The sequence below is a fragment of the Equus caballus genome, chromosome 1 (assembly GCF_041296265.1).
Source record: "Equus caballus isolate H_3958 breed thoroughbred chromosome 1, TB-T2T, whole genome shotgun sequence".
Lineage (NCBI taxonomy): Eukaryota > Metazoa > Chordata > Mammalia > Perissodactyla > Equidae > Equus > Equus caballus.
In genome coordinates this window covers 195,299,220-195,321,607 of record NC_091684.1, presented here as the reverse complement: position 1 = coordinate 195,321,607, position 22,388 = coordinate 195,299,220, and the positions used below count along the sequence as shown (strand labels likewise).

Below are 22,388 nucleotides of genomic sequence, written 5' to 3'. Positions count from 1 at the left end.
CATTAGCTGTTCCTAGTATTTTATATAACTCGTAGGGAAGTTGTAATATGAACACCAACCAATTACTGTGACCCTCCATAGAAAACTTTTTGTATGCTGAGATCTATTCACACGGTAGTTCTCTCCTCTGTTTAGAGGAATTTAACTTATCTAAGTGTTATGAGAAATAAAGTAATATTTCAGTTATAGGAGTTTTATAGGAATAGCTGTGGATATGAAACAAAAATACATAAACACTTCCTTTTGCAAAATGGAATGCCCATTATAGATAGCCAGTTTAAGTGCAAAAAGAAGGGGCAGTAGAAATTTTGCTGTGATCTGCACCTGAGTACTAAGCTCATGCAGTTTTCTTTTAGCCATGTGGATATTTGAGTATCTTGCCTTTAGGTGACCTCCACAGCACCTAGGCAATCAGTAGCACCATTTATTAGAACTTACATATGTTATTTCACCAATAATCACAGCTTTGAAAAAAGATTGTCTAGGTTTGTAAGAAATGCATGGTGCAAATACAATGACTTCATGGGTGAGTCTGCTCGGGCTGCCATGACAGAATACCCAGACTGGTGGCTTAAACAACAGAAAGTGATGTTTTCACAGTCTAGAGGCTACAAGTCTCAGGCTAAGGTACTGCCATGGTTGATTTCTGGGGAGGCCTCTCTTTCCTGGCTTGTAGACAGCTGCCTCCTCTTTGTGGCCTTTCCTCTGTGGTTCACGGAGGGAGAGAGTGACTGAGCTCCCCACTCCAGTGCCTCTTCCTTCTCGTATAAAGACACCAGCCCTATCAGATTAGAGAGTTCCAATCTTATGACCTCACTGAACCTTAATTACCTCCCAAAAAACCCCATCTCCAAATACAGTCACATTGAGAGTAGGGCTGCAACAAATGAATTCTGGAGGAACAGAGTTCGGTCCATAACACTTTCAAATGACTGAAAAGTGGCCTTTGCATTTAGGATTCTTTTTCCTTTTAAATTTCAGCTATAAGTTTATATGTTAAATCAAAGCAGGAAAATGAGTCAGCCATTTTAAAAAAGGAGCCTATTCTTCAGTAGAATCTGAAGTTAAAGAGGGAACTGCATTGTGAGCATTTGTGGCCCTATATTCTTGGCTCTGGGGAAATAGGAAAGAAGCAGCTGTAAAGGAAGGGGGCAAAATGAAACTTCAGTGAGAACCAAACATCACTTTTGTAATAGTATCATTATGAATTTCTAAAGCATGGTCAAAATATTGAAAAAGGATCACAAATGATGTATCAGCGAACCTGTGCATTTTTTTTTTCTGATTTTCTTTTTTATGATGGAGAAGTTGGTATGTTAAACAGAAGAAAAAACAGCAGAAAGAAAAAAACCCAAGAAATCATCTTCTCTTGCACAAAAGTATTGGGAATATGAATGCCTTAATAGATTTACCATAGATAATTAAGGTTTTCTAAGCAACAGTGTTTACTACCAGAGACACCAACAGAACACAAAAAAATGTTATTAGAATATTGTTGATATGCCATCGTTATAGAATGAGATGTTTCCTGTAACTGTTTTGCATGGATTTTGAAATTCACAAGTCTAAGCGTCCAATTTTGGTTTTCTGACCTTGGAGATGCTGCTTAGTTTTTCTAAGCTTCTTTTTCCCCTCCCTACAATGGGGATGACACAAAGACCCATGGTATTTGGTTTTGCAGGCTGTAAATGGTATTGAATCAAAAACTTTTTTAAATGTATCTGGTGCATAGTATATACAATAAATAGTAGTTATAATTGGGTTGTTAACCTAGATAATAGAAAGAATGGATAAAATTGATATCATCAGCAGTCATGCTGAGATAATGACAAGAACCTGAGGATTTTTGCTAGGATAGCGTCTATAGCTTCAACCATTGATGACTAATCTTGAAATAAATTCATAATCATTTTATGACTTACTATTATCCGTGGGTAAATTAAATATTAATACTTCTCAGAAAAATCTATAGAAATGAATACATGTTCTGACATATTTCCATCTAAACTATTATTGGCAGAAACGTTTAACAGAAATAAAAAATATTAGTTTGTGAAATTAATAGCGGCATGTAAGGAAAATTGAAGAAACTTGCAATTTGTTGATATTCAACAGATTCTTCAGCTGAGAGCTCAGTCATTTACTAAGGGCGTTGAACTTGTATATGCCCTATTCTCATTAACGTAGCTTCAAAAATGTGAAAATATAGGCGATGAGTGTGCCAGGAATCTGGAGACAGAAGCAATGGTCATTATGGGGCTTCAACTTTGGTCTTTCTGAGGCTGTTTCCAAAGCAACAAGGTGACCCAGATTTTCCAAAATTCCATTACCATAGTAACAGGAAGTTTGCATGTTGCTGGGATCTCCCTACACCTGTGCATTTTGTTGTCCTAGCCATGAGTTTTTCAGGTTCATTATTTCCAAGGTTATTCTTAGACTATGAGTTCTTATATAAAATATTCTTCATAGACTATTAATTCTCCCAGAAGACATCATAACCCAGACACAGTGGACAACTAAACACAGAAGAAGATAAAAAACTCTGTTAATCAAATGAAAGACGGTGTTATCATATTTACTGAAAGGGATGTAAATTGTTGAAATGTTGTCTCACAACTTAACACAAATATTTGGAGCATATCAAACATTCTGTGTTTTAGTCAATAATTCAGTGTCAGATTTTTCGAACTTTAGTTGTTATTCTTCATACACTACTAGACTATGATTATAAGTGAACAATCTAAAAGTTATTGATAAGAGTACAAAAGTTCAAACCATGTGTTTTATAGTATTTCTTTCAGAAGGTTGACAGAGGATATGCTAAATTAAAGAATTAGAATTTTTTATATCCCTGAAAAGAGTTAAGTTTTAATTTTACACTGCTTCTAGGTTATGAATTTGTGGGCCATGACTTAGTACTTTTCAAGCTTGTATTATTCTAGCGAAACTTCTAAGAATTGTATTATTATAGATAATAATTCAATCGCTAGAAATGCATTTTAGGCTTCCTTCGTGGTTGTTGAGATTGGCACTCATAACTTGTGGTATAGAATATCTCCATTGTCATTCACTGACAAATTTGACTTTACAGATTACTAGCTCTCGTGCTGAAGAAACAATAATTTCCATAAATGCATGTAGCTAATCCCATTACTTATTCACTCCAAATCCTAGGATATATTCTATCAAGGATCATCTCTGAGGTCACCAACCATCACAGTTTGTCCTAGACTCAATGAAAGTTCCACATCCTGGAAACCCTTTAATCCCAGGCAAACCAGTATGATTGATCACCCAATGATCTAAATCTACGATCCAGCCTTCCTCCATATAAAATACTAGTCTTAATGCCAATTATTAATGTTGCTGAAATTACAGCCTTAAGCAACTCTCCATAAAGAAACATCTGTGAGAAAGACCTGGGTGTGGATCTTGGCCCTCCCCACTGTACAGTGATGTGGCCAATTCCTTCAACTCTTTAAAATTGCTTTTCTGCTAAGTCTTGTTGATAATGTGCTCTGAGGCAGGCTTCAGATTTATGGGAAGAGAACATTCATTCTAAGATTTCATTTTTATTTGCAAGATAACATCAATAACAACAAAAACCTAAATGAGGTGGCTGCAAAGAAGTAGATGCAACCGTTATGTACACAGCTCCTCTTGAGCCCCAAGGTCCAAGCAAGCAAGGTTCAGGATTACAGAATTTGAGGAGATTAACACCTCGTTGTGCTGTTGTCTTTTTATACATGGAGCTGATGTTACTATTCAAGAAAAACTGTAGCCAATAAATAATCTCTGGACCTAACGCACCTATTCAAGGGAATCTTTGCAAACATCATTCTCTCAATATTTCCTATACAAAAGTCACAGGCAGGAGGCCTTTAGTCTCACTCAAGAGAAGATGCGTCCATGGCCCTGTTCTCCTTCAAGCTCTAAGGCACTTCAGAGTGTCAGTTTTCCTGAAGAACCTTGCCTCGTTCTGCATGTTGGAAAGATTAAATGAGATGATATTTAAAGGTGATATTTAAAGACGATGTTCCCTGGCAAAGGGAAGGCTCTTAGTTTTATGGTACTGGTAATTGTTAGATTAAAAACATAACCTTTGTGAAGAAAGCAATGAGGATTTCCAAGATCTCCTTTAGCCTTTTGATTTTCTTTTTTCTTTTTATTTAGTTGAAAGCATCGGTGATAGACTCTACTAGTCTATACTTTCCAGCAGAAATAGTAAATCACAGCTAAATTCCAGATTTTTCTCCATAGTGGGAAAAATAAGTGAAAATCAAATATTGTGTACTCATTGAATGCAAATTATCATATTACTAATATACACGTTAGTAGTGAGTATGTATATCACTCTAGTTTAGCTGGACTTTATAAAGCCTTTTTGTATTATATTTACTTCTATAATGAGGAAATCTAAACAATTTATGTTCTTACCCTTTCTTAAAATCAAGCATACTAATTAGTAGCAGGCAAATATACATTTTTTAAAAAAAATTTTGTTAGGAATGAAATAGAGGAAGATGGGCATGGGTGTTAGCTCAGGGCCAATCTTCCTCAGCAAAAAGAGCAGGATTGGTGGCAGATGTTAGCTCAGGGCGAATCTTCCTCAAAAAAAAAAAAAAAAAAGTTATTAAGAAAATAGCAGTTGATTATTATCTTATCAAAAAACAGTTGTAGACTATATTTTCCAACTTAAAGAACAGGTAAAATGTAAACAACTCTACGTTGGGTGAGCCATAAATGTATGCTTTTCCCCCTGACATTCAGATATGATGAAATACACAGATTGCTATTAAAACTTCATGCTAACATATTTATAAGCCAGCCCTGATGGCCTAGTGGTTAAAGTTCTGCACTCACCAGTTCAGCAGCCCAGGTTCGTCTCCTGGTCATGGAACCACACTATCCGTCTTTCAGTAGCCATGCTGTGGTGGCAGCTCACATAAAAAGAACTACTATGACTCACAACTAGGCTATACAACCATGCACTGGGGCTTTGGGAAGGAAAAAAAAAAGTAAGATTGGCCATAGATGTTAGCTCAGTGTGAATCTTTCCCTACAAAAAAAAAAAAAAAAAAAAAGACTATATATTCATGTTTTTAAAGCATCCTCTGACTTTAGCCACTCTGTGGATTTAACGCTCTGTGGTGTGTCTAAGACGTAGCCTTTTGGGCCCTGTTAGTATCATAGAGTCCTGTGAGCCACAACCAGCCATAGTTTTAAAAATCCACATTGGTTCATGAGGGCTTTTAATTAAGTCTGAAAAGAAGAAGGTCCGTGTAGTCACCTAGACAGCAGTAGGCGATCTAGCGTATTGTCACAGGGCCTGGAAGGAGAGAGGAGGTCGGCAGGCTGGCAAGTAATGGACAGCAGAGTATCAGAGATGCAGCATGTACTTTTGGTTTGCTGTTGTGGCACTTATTTCCAAAGCATCACAAGGATTTCAGCTGTTCCTTCTGGTTCCATTTTCCGCAAAGTCTGTTCTAAGAGCCAGTTTTTTCTCTTTTCTGATAAAAACATACTCTTGATTTAGTCTCAACTGTTCTATTGCTGTGGAAAATAGGTATGTCCACTTGTTTAGTCATCTGCTTCAGTTTATGTTTTGAACAGCATTTCTCTCTGTCTGCTCCTTTCGATCACTCTGCTTCAGTTGCTAAATTGTACCCTTTGAGCACTTTATTGACCGCATCCTTCAATCGCATACTGTCCAGTGAATGTGCAGGAAAGTCAGCACTATTGATTTCTGATAGACACATTGTGTAATAGGAATTTGTTGATGGTAACCTTGCCTTCTTGTTCTATTAATGGTACCTATTACCCTGTTTAGATAAGAATGGAAATTATCAAGAAACCAGGTATGAAATTTGGGGCATGCATAGATGTGACAGTTGTGTGAAGCTACTCTTTCAGTTTTCACTGTGGCTTGGAGTTGTAACATTGTGTTCAACCAGACAAGAGGCAGGATTTTCAGTCAGCCTAGTAAAGCAGCACCCGGTGGTGTTCTGTCTCTTCAGAAAAACCCAGAAACATCAGTTTGCTTTGTTTTAATAAAAAGAGTGTAGTTCTAAAATGGTGAGATACAGGCAATTTCATATAGTTTGACTTAACAGGTAACAACAGATAAGAGATTTTTTTCAAAATGATTGTCACATATTAAGTGCAAATTAAAATATATATTTCCAAAGTGACAAGAGAAAAAATTAGGCACAACAGGGAATAAATGAACAAAACTATTGCAAAAACAAGCAGTGTAATATGGGTTATTGTTAAACTTTTCAGGGATTTAATCCACTAAGACAATTGCTGGGGAGGATCAAGAAATAGGAAAGGAGGCCAGTCTCCTTCTATTCTTATTATATCTCTCTCATTCTCTTGATCCTGATCAGGAATACTTAATAACTAAAGTACTGCCTCATTTGTGAATCGTCTTTCATTTTAAAGTTAGCTCAATCTGATGAAAATTGTCATGTTCATGTCGTTTTCATTTTGAAACCATAAGTAAAAAGCAATCTTCTGTGATATCCATGTAGAATTATGACATGATGGGCTGTATCCATATAGAATTATGATATTATATACTGTGTCCCTATAGAATTGTGACATGATGGACTGTATCCATATACAATTATGACATTATACACTGTGTCCATATAGAATTGTGACATGATGGACTGTATCCATATAGAATTACAACACTATGGACCATACATACAGAATTATGACACGATGGGCTGTATCCATATAGAATTCTACATGATGGGCCATATCCACATAGAATTATGACACTATGGGCTGTATCTATATAGAATTATGACACTATGTGCTGTGTCCATATAGAATTATGACATGATGGATTGTATCCATATAGAATTACAACACTATGGCCTATATCCGTATAGAATTATGATACTATGGGCCATATCCATATAGAAGTGTGACGCTGTGGACCACGTCCATATAGAATTATGAAATGATGGGCCGTATCCATATAGAATTATGACACTATGGCCTGTATCCATATAGACTTATGACACTATGGACTCTACTGTTGTATTCTTACAATAGTAAAAATAGTGTATGGATTTTACACTATGACTGTGTGATACTTCATTTCAAGGAACCTGAGAATTCAGTTAATGTGCAGTGGTCTGCATGCTAAACATTGTTTTGGGTGTCTAAGTAAAATGGTAAACATGAATACAGCTTTAGAAAAGCATTATTATATGTGTACAGATCCACAGCAATATGTAATATGGATATAATTCTCAAGTAGCTGGAGAGTTACATAAGCAAGTCAATATGTATTAATATTAAAAACTTGAAGAAAAACAAAATAATGCAACATTGAAAACAAATGGCCAGTATTTGTTTCCTCGGCAAAGGTATTTCAGCAGGTCATATTAATCATGTAAAATGGGTAAATATGGGTTTACCAAAATCTGTATTGAAAATAGCAGAACTAGAATGTGAACACTATATTTTCAGTAGCTTTGAGAAATAAAATATTGGCGGGACATTCTGTACACGCATTTCTTACGTGTAGATAGGAATTGAATTCAGAAGTGAGTCAGTCAATGTTTTATCTTTCGTATTAAAGTGGTATTAAAAGGGTTTTATTGGCTTCTCATCTTTCCTTATGCAACATTCCATTTTGTACAGCTTATTTAGTTCCATTACATATGTTACATTGTGGTATTATCCTACTCGAAAATGAATACCTCCCCTATCATGTACAGTTGTTGTCCTAGAGCATGGCAACAAAATATTTAAATGTTCTTTGAATGTCTGAAATCCCAAGATAAGAAATGTAACTAGTGTAATAGTTAGACTTGAATTGACTCTTATTGGAATTAGATCTGTAATAACAGTGTTAGCAGCAGTCCGTATTTACAGTATGTCAACATGATGCTGTAATGACACCTACTACAAGGTCTGTGGTTTAAAATTGTCATTTTCTCCAGTGTAAACCACAGTTTTATGGCTTTGTAATTCAATCCAGTAAATTGGCTCCTAACCACGCACACAACTTGGAATCAAATTCCTCTGCTTTGGTACATTTATTTGTAACAAATTATGCTCTCTTGTTCTGCCTTTCTTTTCTTTTTTTAAATTTAATTAACCATTGGGAAGGAATATCATTATAAACATAATAGTAAAAAATACCTAACATAGCTTTAAGTAAAAGGAAAACATCTCCCAAAGACATATTTAGCCCTTCTTAAAACAAAATCTACACATTTCTTGGGTTTCCGAGGATGGGCCTTAATTTAGTCAGGCACCTCACCTCCTAGAATTAGACTCCTCTTTCTAGCATCTTCAGATGCACACATCTCCGTTGGAGGCTAGAGCAGAAAGTCCAGCTGTGAGGTTGGTACCAGATGCTTGGTAAGGGCTGGAGAGCTCATGACTGAACTTGTCTGGGTTGTGACCCAATTCAGACAATCAAGACAGGATGTTATTGTTCTATTCTGTGACACTGCTTCTAGAATCCAAAGAAAATAACCCTTATAATGCTCATGTGTGTTAAGTATGAATGTATGTAGGATTTGTATGCTTTGATTTATTTTATTTGACTTTTGGTCTCATACAGTATTCAGCAAAATGTGACCACTTTTGTCATTCACAAAGTAGTATGTATAGCAAACTTTAGGAGCATTAGCAAAAATGTCTCTCTCTTTTTCTTTCTCTTTTAATCTTATAAATAACATCTAAATATATGGATGTATTACTTCTTCTCTTCCTTTTTAAAATTGCACCTGCCTTGTCTGACATTTTAGGAGTGATTGTTGAATAGATGGAGGCATGGTTAGTAGGTTATCTTTGCGACCACACTTACTAATCCATATGATAATATTCTTGTGTCTCTTGCTCTTTTCTTACTGGAAGATTGTCAGCTGCCACTGTTGTTCTCCATTTTCCTGCCTCAGGAAGCCTTCTCATGTTTAAATTCCTCCTCCTTATGTCCTGAAATCTGAGAACTTAAATACCTGAGTCCATCATAGTTGTATTTAAGTTGGCAGTGAGCACACCTGAGCAATGGCCTCAGAGCTTCTCCCAAACATGCTTTAGAATTTGGGGTTTGAAATTATTACTTCGGTGGTTCACAAGTCCTTTTTGCCTTCTGTACTAAATAATACAGATTTCTGGAAGTCTAACTAGCAAACCATGTTTATTTTTGCCTTCCCAGGTTTTTATAATATAATAACAGATGGTATTAATGTCATCCCTTCTTTCTGTTAAGAGAGGCAGCATCAATTCTTCCTCTGGCATAAATATCATCAGGCATTTAATTAAAGCTTGGAAAGTATCAACTTTATTTCACTCTGGAGTTTATCTGCAGTGCTTTGTATCCATCTCACACCAGACTGTCTAGATTAGGATCCCAGCTCCACTATCCACTGCCTATGTGACCATGGGCAAGTTAGCTACACTGTTTTTCAGACTGGCAATAAAAACAATAGGTGGTACCACACCTATCTCATATGATGAAATGAGTCAATATATGTTAAGCTTTTTGAAGAGTGCCCGGCACGTATTAAGGGCTCTCATTGTCTCCATCTAATTGCAAACACCTCAAGGGCAGGATTTTTGTCTGTTTTCTTCTCTTACCTCTGATGCCTGGAACAGAGCCTGGTACACAGTTGGAACTTAATAAATATGTGTTGAATTAATAATACTTCCTAAAATAAAACATAGGTCTATCCCTCTGTTTGCAGAAGTTTATTTTGTTGCTATCAATGCCCTGGCTAATTAAGCTCCTGATGTGATTTCTAATTGTTGTATCTTGGAACCACTTTAGGCATTTGAGTAACCTGAGTAAGATGGGTCTTAAGATTAGGAGACTATATACCTAGATGTTTTCCTAATCGTGGTAGAAATTTGGTCTAGGCAATCGTTTAGAAATTATTTAACAGAATCCCCTTGACGTTTAGAGGACCAGACAGAGGCCAGCAGAATTAAATCTGTTTCACATTATTCTTCAAGGTTAGCTATGAACCAACCTTAGCCAAAATTACTATAAAATGAAGTTATAGAATCCTAAAAGGATTCAGAATATAACACTATAATACAGTGTCCCCAGGATGGGTAATAAAAATACAGAAACTAATCTTTACCAGGCCAATAAGAGAATACCTTTTGCATGGGTCCTCTATGTCATCATACTGGTTGTAGAAATACCATCTGCCTCCCTCTCAGCAGCTGTGGCGACCAGAGCAGAATTCTCATTTTGTTTGCTTTGCCTTTCTGGTGAGGCTTCGGTAGGTGTCAATGTGAGGTAACACCACGTGGTCTTAGAGGCGATGGCTTTATCTGCTCTGCTGCTGCTCTTCCTCCTTTACAGAAGAGCCTTAAACCCCGACTGATTTTTTAAGTCCGTATTAAATTATCCGCATATGGGTCCTCTTATCACAAAGACCATGTGCCCTTTATTTTGGCTTCAGGGACATCGTTTGGTTTAACCACATGGTTTATTAATAGTAATGTATATTTTATAACTGAGCAAAAAATTAAGTACAAAGAGGCATAAGTAAAATGCAATGTTTATTGTACAGGAGTGGTGTACTAAATTTTGATAGAGAAATTCTTTGTCATCACCTTGTTATAATATAAAGCATGGTTAAGGTCAGGGGGTTGAACAATGAAAGAACTGACGGGTCTTCATAACTAGCATTTTTCAATGAATGTCTCATGAAATCCTGGGTCATATGTCATAGTCTTTCATGTTGATTTTTTCTTTTTTGGTTAAGTTTATGATTAATAGTCGGGGCTTAAGTGAAGTTCCTGTTCTCTAATCTTTAAATTCAACATTCTTTTATTCAATAAGACTTTATTGAGCACCTTGTTCTTTGCCAGATCCTTTTCTGGGTGCTATTGGTAACATGATATGAAATGATATCATCTGAAAATATGAAAAAAATCAGCTTTCACCCTGATAGCCTATTTGTTAATATCTCACAGTGAAAGTGTAGGGCTAAGTGCTCTAATGATGGTGGGAGGGTATTATAAGCAGCTATGCTTATTCAAAGGAGGAAGCAACTCAATTGGCTTCGGAAAAAACTAGGAATTCAGGGAAGAGTTGGTATTGACAGTTGAGCATGGTAAAGTCCTTGACCACTCTTTACCAGGCGGATAAGCACTGCAAGAGAATTCCAGGCAGCGGGAATAGCAGGTTCCTGCTCTGCTGATCTTGTGAAGAAGACATCTTTGCAATTAGGCACTATTCCTAAACCTTGTATCTTCTACGAAGAGCAGGAAAATCTCATGGACAGCAAGTTCCTTAGTTGGAAGTGCTTAGCTTGAATTTTCTGCCCATGAGAGATGACCCCCTGGGATCCTGTTGCAGTAGATGTATGCTCAGGTTCCCGTAAACTTGAATGAGACCAAATTTTGCCAAGATTTTACCTGTTGGCAAGAAGAGTATGAGATTGTTGACCAAGGGAGGGAGAAATTTGTGGTGCTAAAGTTCTTCTTTGTCTTATTTTTCCAGTGTTCATGGAGACTTTTCAGGCCAGTAAGTATCAGGACCCCAACTATGGGCATAGCTTATTGACTGAAACAAGCTTTTGGCTTTACTGTCTTTGTCACCTTAGAACAAGTTCCAATTCTAGTTTTTCCACTTATGTTCAATGACTAGGTTCAAATGTAAATAACACTTGTTATGTTTTGTAAACTCTCATTTCATTGAAGAATATCTTTTGGCAGATTTCTGTACTCATTGTGCTCTGATGGCATAAACATCCTGGTCAGGGATCATAAATGCGCATGGCTTCAGAGAACAGGCAGATGATTTAACTATGAGAAGTCACCGAAGATGACAGGAGTCATGGGGAGACGGTGGTTCTCTTCCTACCAGGATATTAGCTTCAGAGAGCAAGGATCCTTTGACTGTTTTGTTCACCAATGTATCTTAAGTGTCTGTCACAGGTGCTTGATAAATACTTATTGAATGAATGAATGAGTATGTTGACATGTGTTGCACTAGGGAGAACAAGCAATACCTAGCACATTCATTCATAATAAGAATAATGATAATAACAACAACGATGAGAGATATTGTGCCAACCAAACAAAACCCATCCGGGGAATCCCTTGTTTGGAACCCACGGTATTATGAACTAGGTCTCTTCTAAGAGACTTTTATGTAATTTTCCATAAAGGAACATACTTACTGTGCTGTCTCAATCATTTCCAGAAATATCTGTCCTGTGAATATTAAAATAATGAAAAATGCATGTTGGCTTCAATATCTGTAGCAAGGGCTCCCTCTTGCATTAGAGACTATTTATGAATGCTAATATTACCATATCCTGGAGCATTGTTTTAAATAGAATTCTCCAATATAATATCATTCCTGGGCTTTATGAGAATCAATCAATGTGTCAATAATGATAATATTTGAATAATAACCCCAACTAAATGGGTAGACTATTTTGAGATTTCAAATCAACTTCTAATATATACTCTCATTTTTATTATGTGAAATATTCACTGCTACCTGTATTTCAATGAAATGTGTGTTGAAATGAATTTCAATGAAATGCATGAAAATATGATTCCTGTGTCTCAGTGAAATGACTAGTTCTTCTGAGAGAAACTTTTTTCGATTCCTTGAATCTGTAAGCAGAGCTTCAGCAGGTCTTTCCATATAGAAGCTGGTTTGTCTATCATCTGTATATTTTCTAGTTTAAAAGATGGGAGGCCATGTAACAGAAGCAGAAAATTCACCATATATTTTTACCCCCTCTTCCTTTAATTCATACCATTATTTTTTCATTTCACTTTATGCTTATATCCTAATGGATAAAAGGTACCCCTGCTCACCACCAATTCCTTCCTTATTCTTTCTTTCTTCACCCTTTTCAGATTATCTCCACGTAGCCAACTATTGATCACTGAATTCATAAGGAAAGGATGTCCTAGCAGACACTGTGAATGCCCTGCCTTCTCCTCTTAGCTCATTCTAGAGGTTGGCAGATTCCACATTCAGTGTCCTTCTGTCTAAGGACTTTCTCTGGACTCAAGCAATGTGTTCAGCCAAAGCGTGAGGCTGAGTTTATACCCACAGAATAATCCTCAACTAATGAGGGACAGGGTTGGTAGATGAACTCCCAGCCTCCTTGTTCTTCAGCGGGAGGGTTCTGAGGTGTGTCCCATGTCATCTCTCAGAGGACTCCCAGAAGCAGGGTGCTGGGGTCCCCACAGTGACACCCCCTCCCTAGTGCCCCTTGATTGGTTTTCCTCCCTCTCCTATCTCCCTTCTCTGTTCCTTCACTATGCTTTCTGGGATTGCCACCCAAATGATCTACTTGCATCACAACCTGCTTTGGGGGGATTCAAACTAAGACAAATACCCTCCTAGTTGAGGTTTTTTACTGGAGTACATTCTGGAATTTACGTTTTTGCTTCCTGGTGATTTTCCCTATGACTCAAGTTGCTTTCTAATACTCGTATTACTTCCATTCAAGGAAACACATGTCTTAGGATATCTCTAACTCAAGGCAACAGTCAGCTTTCTACAGTAGTCATCTGCTTCATATCAAGTTAATTGAAGAGTATAGGGGACAACTAAGCTCCGTTTTAAAAATTAAAAGCCCCAGATGCATGAAAGGCCAAAGGCTCTAAGAATATAAAGATGACTCCCACTGCGTTGTTTTTAATTTTTTGAAATCATGTTTATCTTCAACAAGCTATAATGTTAGGTAACAGTAAAAACAAAGCAAAATAAAACACCCAAGAAGCCACTGACCTCAGCTAGAATAGCATTTTCTTGGTACAAAATGTATTCTTAATTAATCCCAAGCTAAGTTTTTGCATCACACATCCAGAGGACCTTATGAGGCACTGACTCACTCAAATTTGCACTGGGCATGGATCCCAGTCTACAAACTCATGTTTGGAATGAATGTATCTTTATTGTTTTATAATTCAACTTCATTTTTATTTCAACGACCTATCCTGCTGTATTTTCAGAAATTTTATCTCAGTATCAAGTTCTCGTTTTCACCAGATTTTGTTTAAATTCTAGGAAGTGCTCTGTGGTACCAGGGCCTGGGGCCTGAGGTCTGCATCTTTTGATAGGCAGGTATCGCCTGAGAGCTCCCTCTTTCCTGTTATCTTGGCACATTTGGTTCTGGCTGGTCTCTCTGCTCCTTCCAGTCCACCACTGTGGGGTCGGCGCTGTTCCTCTGGGGCATGGAGCATTTTCCAGGAGACTCATTATGTTTTTCTCTGTCTAACCAGTCACACTCAGTGACTTAAAACCAGGGAGATACACACCAATCCCCCAGTGCTCTTGAATATCCAGACGTTTGAGATTTAATGGGAGCCCAGAGGCCAGTCCTATCTCTGTCTCGGACCCACTGAAGTCTCTGGTGCTCAGTGCAAGGAAACTTTTCTTTTGCTTTAGGGGGTGGGAGATGATGAACAGACGGACACGGGACATGATGACTGAAGGAACAAACATGGGAAGAATTCTCTTTCTTAGAGATATTTCCTAAAATATGTTTTCCATATTGCAGTCATTGAAGTTCTGTTACAGGTTTAGGATTTTGGAAAATAGAAACCACAGGCTGTGTGGCCTCTCCTCTCATTTTTCATCCTTTCCTTTCTCTTCCCTTTTCCTCTTTCTCTCTCTCTTTTTACATCCTATGTCACCACATCTCTCCCAGAACCAATAATTTCTCTCTCTTTCCCACTCTCTCTCTCTTTCTCTCTCTGTAGCTATAGAGCATCCTAGAATGTTGGCATACTGGTCCTCCAGAGAGTCAAGTCTCTGTGACAACTGCTGTGGTCACCGTGCCTTCCATCACTAAGTGCTGGCCAGATTGTCAGTCTGAAAGTCTGCCTGGCACCACAGTTATTTATAAGCGCTGCATACACAAAGAATGTTTATAGCTGGGGATGTGTGTGCTATGTTAAAAGCAGCCTTAGTTGAAATTATTTTTGTAATTTGAGCCATTAGGCAATAACTATTAAACATGTTTAAAATAATCCATGATTTTTTTTAGATATAACTGCTTCACTTAATTTGAAAGTTTTCCTTTGTTTACTTTATGTATTTCATGTTTTACTATCCTTTTGCTTTGGTTTGATGAACATCCCAAATAAAAATTATATAGTGTCCATTCAGTGTTTCTCTTGTCCACTTTCCACCTTCATGTTTAATTTTTTTACTACTTAAAAATGAGCTTAAAATAGTACTCTGCCCCTCACATGTCACTCTGAAGAATGAACGGGTGTCTAGAGCCTGTGATATGTCTTAGAAAAATGCACGTTTCTCGTGTTGATGAGGGAGCTGATGACCTCTGTAACCTTACATGTTTGTATTTGTACGGCAATGGGGTAATTCAATCAACACATGGAATAGACATTTGCTGAACACTCAGATATGTCCATGATTTGGTAAAATGAACTTCATCTTTCTTCACTTCCTGTATACCTTTGTAAATGCAGCACATGAAGCTTATAATGCATGGACCCGGGGCGGTTGGACAATTTAACAACACTGTGAAAAATGAGCATTCACTTGCAAGGCAGGGGATGAAATAGATATAACACCATTTACCTATGAGCTTTTAAAGGCCCTATGAAAATGTTGAATCAATAGTTTCAACTTATAAACAAGAAATAACGTAGAAAAAAATGTTTAATTAAGTTTCTTCAAAATGTTTGGATGTCTTGAAATACATTTCCTATGATATGGTACAGAACCTCTAAAAGTCAAAATGGTCTTAGAGTGTCTCTGCCATATGCATCAGAATAAAATGGAATAATCGCATTTTATAGTGACTACAGTTTTTAGACTAGTCACTCACGTATCCATTTGCCCACTTATTAATTTGCTTTACTAATGTTTATTAAGCACTACTATGTGCTGAGTACTGAACCAGGCTATGAGGGTGGTAATAAAAATGACAAAAGCAACACCTTTGCAAGAGCATATTTTGTACCAGGCACTATTTTAAGCTTTAAACTTGACACACATTCAATGCTCTCAGTGCTACAAGAGAGTTGATTATTTTCCTCTATTTCAACAATAGAAAACTGAGGTGCTCAGGAGTGAAAGACTCACCAAAGTTTACAGAGTTATTAAATAACAGCAGAGTCAAGATTGGAACCCAGGTGTCTTTCTCCAGAATTTGTGCTCTGACCACTCAACCATCACACCATACATCTGGGAATGCCATCGCGCCACTTTGCTTCTGGCTGAAGAAGAGCAGTGGTAGCCTGGCTAATCTTGTACAATGTGATAGGAGAGGGAACTTCGGGGGCTCTGGAGGCTGGGGAGAAGGGAGTAACTAGCCCAGGATGTTTGCATTACTTTTTATTGACCCCCAAATTAGCCAAGGATCTATACAATATTAAATCTCTTCTTAAAAATAATTTTAATTTTAGATGAAAATTTTTTCTGTTTTTTCCAACTTTAACTTTTTTCTCTAGGGTGTGATTTACACTTAAACTTGGTGAATCTTAATGTCTCTGTAGTTTTTAAGCAAAGCATCATAGTTCAAGAAAGCTGATATTTATAGAATCAGAAGTAAGACATGAGAACAAAAATGACAGTAATTTCCCCTTTATCTTTTCAAGATTTAAAGCCAGACATTTTTGATATTAAAATTATATGAATATTCTTAAGTTCTTGAAATCATTAGTCATTTTTGTGGTCTCCTTGGACTATTTTCAATATCAGGGATAACAGAGCAAATGAATGCCATCTTCAATAAAACTAGGTTGGACAACACTCTGTTTTCAATTCAGATTTTAAAAAGGGAGGATTTTTAAATAAAATTGTGAATAGTTTCACAATGCATTATAGATAAAACAGTGATATTCCTGTTATATATGTATTATTTTATGAGCTTTGAAATTTTCTTTACATTTCTCTTTAAGTATTGTCTATCTAATAGAAAAGCAACACATCCTTATGCAAGTCAATTTCAAGGCCGGTATTTCTTGACTTAATGTCACCATTGTGTGTTTCCATAGTCCAAACTTATGCTGTTAATGGCCTGTAGGTCTTGGGACTTTTAATTTTACTAAAATATGATATAAAACTAATGAGTTTTGTTAATATGATACTAACGTTGGACGCTCTACAATTGTATTTTAACTAATGCCTGTATAGGATTATACTATTTACCTCAAATTGGGCTGTAGGGATTTCTTTTACTTTTTCACAATGACATATCAATAATTAAGTATAATATCTATTTTCAAAATATTTAATTAGTAATATCTTCCATCAGTTTAACAACATTAAGTAATTTGAGATGCTTTCTGTTCTGCCAAACTGCAATGCCTTTTGCATATGATTTTCACTATGTGCATTGCCCAACAGGTTTTTTATCATAAATCTTTATTATCGAAAGTTAACACCTCACAAGGGTTATAGAGGCACTTTGAAAATTACTTACTACTGGGGGCCAGCCCGGTGGCGCAGCGGTTAAGTTCGCACGTTCCGCTTCTTGGCGGCCCGGGGTTCGCTGGCCCGGATCCCGGGTGAGGACATGGCACCGCTTGGCATGCCATGCTGTGGTAGGCGTCCCACATATAAAGTAGAGGAAGATGGACACAATATTAGCTCAGGGCCAGGATTGCTCAGCAAAAAAAGGAGGACTGGCAGTAGTTAGCTCAGGGTTAATCTTCCTCAAAAAGAAAAAATAAAGAAAGAAAATTACTTACTACTTAAAGTGACGTTACAAGGACCAGCATTCAGTGATGTTTAAAGGGGTCATCCAGGCATTCGATGCCTTTCCCATGGTTATTGTAAACAGAACCATTATATGGAATTGTTTCCTGCTCTCCTCTGCCCTTCTCTCTCTCTCTTTTTCTTAACAAGGTAGATAATATTGAACCAAACAAGGAATTTACCTTTTATTCTGAAAAAAAAACCACTCTCCAACTCTAAGCAGAAGTTAATATCTAAAACAATCACAGTAAAGTTGAATACTTTGTGTTTCTAGTATGGGTTAACTTCATACAATACAGTTTTAACTTTGACACAAAATATCTCTGAATGGGTGAACTCAAACACCAGCATAAAGCATTCCCCGTTGTTTTTAGGGATGCATCATGTCCTCCAGCACTGCGGTGTAAGCAGGAGAAATGTGCTGTTTGTGAATGTGGCTTTTGTGCAGTTTCTATTTTGAGTGTTTGATGAAAAGTCTCTAACAGAGCATTTTTCATTGAATGGATATTTATCTTTGTATTTTTTAACCTAAAGATCACAAATGACTTATTTTCACTGAGGAGATTATTATAACCCAAGCATGACAGTGGTGGCAGGCATAGTTTAGTACTATGTTCGAGCTCTTTTTTGTTTCTAAGTGTTGAAGCAGTGGTTATGAGGACTCACTGCCTAGACCTTTGTGAACAGAGAGGGTGGAGGTGCCTCTCTTTGGTAAAAGACTGGGATGATGTATGCCTTAATCTTGTACTTGGTTGTGTTCAAGTTGCAAAAATTATCATTTCACCTTAGAATAATCCAAAAATTAAATAATTGACCATCTTCACTGTGAAAATACAAGGACTAAACAGCTACAAAATTTATACCTGGAATGTCAAAATAAATGACGATTGTCAGCATGAAAAGAGAAAGGGATTTTTGTTTAAAACTTTAATCCCTCTTGTTGTCCACAGCTGCAAAGGGCAAGGTACCACTAAGCCTACTTGGATGTTTAAGCAATCAAAGTTTGTTGATAAAGGAAAACAGAACGAGGAGCAGGGAGAAAGGGGAACAGCAAATCGGTGCTTACAACATCCACACCACAATCAGCAGGGGAAGTCCCAATAGTGTGTATGGCGATGGGAGTGCCGATTGTCTGGGTCTGAGGCAAAGCGTCCTTTCCTCAGTGAGACTCCCAATTGTTTTATGCCTGTGACTCCCTTTTATCCTAAGGTTTCTCTGGGTTCTGACTCAGGGTTTCAGACATTTGCATATTTTGGGTTATTTCTTCTTGTTCCCATGGATGGGGTGCTTCTATCATTTTTGTTCCCATGGATGGGATGTTTCTGAAGTCCAGTCAGGTGTCCGTGGGGGTGGCCAGCCCAGACAAGGAATGTGACGCACAACCTATTCTTTGTAACTCGTGCCTTAGAGTCAGAGCTGAAGTGGCCATCTTTGGCCCCAAACTCAGACACATTCCTTTACGTAGGGTCAAGGCCCAGTGTCCTTGGAAGGTGGGGAGGTCAATGAACTCTGTACATTATGGGCCCTGACACCTCTTGTCATTCTGATTTTGGAACAATAATCCAGAAACCCATAAATTTTAATTCTCCTCTGCATGTGTAAAATTCTTAATACAGTTCTACAGGTTTTTACCACATCATTAAAATATGTAACCATTACATCTGGTTTAAATTTGACCCATTCAATATAATTTTGGCAGAAAGGGGACAGTCTTTTATTTTAATTGTTTGAATGAACGTGAAGCATGCTGTTGAATTCTAGTAGTAGTGTATCTAAATAGGCGCATGTCCTTTTGTTTGTGTCTTTTAGCATCTCCGTCAATTAAACTCTTGGTGGATGACCCTATAGTTGTAAACCCTGGAGAGGCCATAACCTTAGTGTGTGTTACGACAGGAGGAGAGCCCGTACCCTCTCTCACCTGGGTTAGGTCCTTTGGGACTCTGCCTGAAAAGACTGTTTTAAATGGAGGAACTTTGACCATACCTGCTATCACCTCAGAAGATGCTGGTACTTACAGCTGCATCGCCAATAATAACGTGGGAAACCCTGCAAAAAAGTCCACCAACATCGTTGTGAGAGGTAAGTTTGCCTAGGGAATGTGACAACATAGATTTCTGGAACAGTCAGGCTATCACAAAGCAAATAATGTTTGGTATAGAAATATTTCTTCAATGTTCCTCAAATATTGCCTACATATGTAACATTCATAGAAAAGTATTTATAAATGATCAATGATGTCTAATTATAAATGGAACTTAAAATTCCTAAATCCTAATAACAATGTTTGATATTTACATTGAATAGTTTTCATAACATATTCTTAGTGATACCACTGAATAGTTTTTATAACACATTCTTAGTAAAAAAAAATTATTAAAATACAAATGTGGCATAGAGTTTTAAGTATCGCTATACAGATTGTGTATTAGTTTAGGGATTTAACAAATGTATCAGTTTAATGTTTAGTAAACATTTATTGAATCCCAATTACAAGAAGAGCTTTAAATTGTGCGATTATTTAGGGATCTATAAAACATTACTTTGTACTCATGGATTCTGCTGCCAGATAGTGAAAATATAGTATATCAATTAATAGCCATATGATACAGTGTTTGGCAAGCATAAGCAAAAGCAATAGAAATATAAAAAAAAAATTATAGTAGCTTCTGGCTGAGGTCATTAGGAATATCTAATGACGTTTACTCTGGGTTTTATAGGCTGGAAACAGCCTATAAACAGGGAAAGATAAGGAAAAGTCAGAGATAGTGAAGGTCAAAGTTTATCTAAGGAACTGATGTAAAAGGTCGGTCTCTGAGTCAGTCGTAGCACTGACATTCCAGTGCGGCTGCTACCAGCTGGTGCACTGGTGCTACGTGTAGAGGAGACCTATCTCTCCGCTTCAGAGGACGTAAAGTCACTGTGCAAGGACGGCACATGCTTCTTCATGTCTCACTTCACCTGGCACGGTCTGGGGTTGGGGATGGAAGATGGACATGGATGCCCCTAAAGTTAAAATAGATATCCATATGGCCAAGAAGGCCCTTCTGGGAGACAAATGAAAATTTCTCACGATGGAGGATTGATGGAAGCAAAACATGTCGAGGTTAGCATTTATGATTTTGTGAACATAGATTGTGGTGCTGTTAGGGCCCATAGTTATCTGTTATCATCCAAACTATCAGAATATGCTACTTGGCCAAAGATATACTCTATTCAAAGTATTGCAAGGTCTGATAGTGTAAATCAAGACACTGTGAATAGCACACTATCTCTACAAAATTGTAAGCCAAACAACATTAAGTAATTGCAGGATGTACCTTTATTTTATGTATCAAAATACGTAAGACCAATTAAGCTACCACAATGTTTTCTTATGAGGTGGAATATTATTGAAAGACGTCTTTCAGATTGGTTTATACTTAGGTTTTCTTCTAAACCATATATACCCATTAGCATACATAAAAAGGAAAATAAAAATAGATTGGTTAAATTATTCTTAAAACTTCAGACTCAGAACCAACTCAGCTTCTAAACCCGTTTTCATCCCAGTCTTTGATGCCTGTGGTTTTCTACACAGCTGCTTTCTTTCTCATTAAGAACATTTATCACCCGGAATTCTAGAGACATGTTGTCTCTGTGGTTTCCTTCAAGCCAGGTCACCACTGCTGTGCTTTGCTGATAGCAACTGCAAGAGGGTTTTGAATGTAAGATGCATCCTGATTTTAGAAATATGAAAATAAATAAGGATTTTAAGATCAGTGAAATGTGATCTTTATGTCAGTTGTTTAAGAGACTTTCACTGGACAAAGACCATATGCTCAGGACTCAGCAGTTGTGTAAGGGATGCCTGGGGGTGACCACAAAGACCAGTGACCACATCCCTACCCTCAGAGGGGTTTACAATTATGTAAGGAAGGGGCAAATACAAAGGATAATATATGCAAATAAATAAAAAGACAGGGTCCGCAAATGGAAGTATTCCACGTTCCTATTTTGGATATCTAAGCCTTGTCTCAGTGAGTAACCAGGTTCTGTTTTCCCTCCACCCAAAACTTAAAAAAAGGGAAAAAACTGTACAAATCACCAATGTTTATTATTTCTGCTTTTCATTTGCTTTTAAATACTTGCTTCTCCAAGTAGCCATGAAATGATGCTACGAAATCTTGCTATAATAATTGTGAGATTGATTAAAGCATTGCAAAAATGTCCTTAAGTGTTATGCATGCAATGTAGAATCTTTTATTCCATTATTTTATCAAGGGCAGGAACACACTAGAAAAAAAATGATGCATTAAATTTAGTTTGACCATAGGATCATCTGTAGGTATATAGAATTCATGTACCACTGGCAATGTGTCCAGCATAAAATATCTGTGTTGCTGAGGCCCCTTGAGTCAGGAAAGGACTGACTCAGGCCACAGCAAGGATCTGCTCCCAAGGGCTTGCTCCTCCCCATCCCGTCTAGCAGTTTTCATCAGTGTTCTTACAAAGGACAGTTTCCAACTTTGACTCAAATGACCTAAAATAAATAATGCCCATAAAATGTATTTCTCCAATTTATAATTTCTTTCTCATGCCTTTGATTCATCTGCAGTGTACAATTGCATAGTCCTATTATATTACCAGTGCAACCTCTCAGCAGTGGCATTCACATAATTCATAAAATTGAGTTTGTATGTCATCTCACTGAATATAG

General features: G+C 37.2%; 1 protein-coding gene across 6 annotated transcripts in view; it reads left to right on the top strand.

Annotated features, from left to right (window-relative positions):
• Positions 1 to 22,388, top strand: part of MDGA2 (MAM domain containing glycosylphosphatidylinositol anchor 2) — a 782,115-nt gene that overhangs the window by 504,966 nt on the left and 254,761 nt on the right. For all 6 annotated transcript variants that reach the window (XM_023624618.2, XM_070275008.1, XM_070275000.1 and 3 more), the window contains one exon: positions 19,502 to 19,771. In XM_023624618.2, coding sequence (XP_023480386.1) covers positions 19,502 to 19,771 — 270 coding nt within the window. The remainder of the gene's footprint in view (positions 1 to 19,501; positions 19,772 to 22,388) is intronic.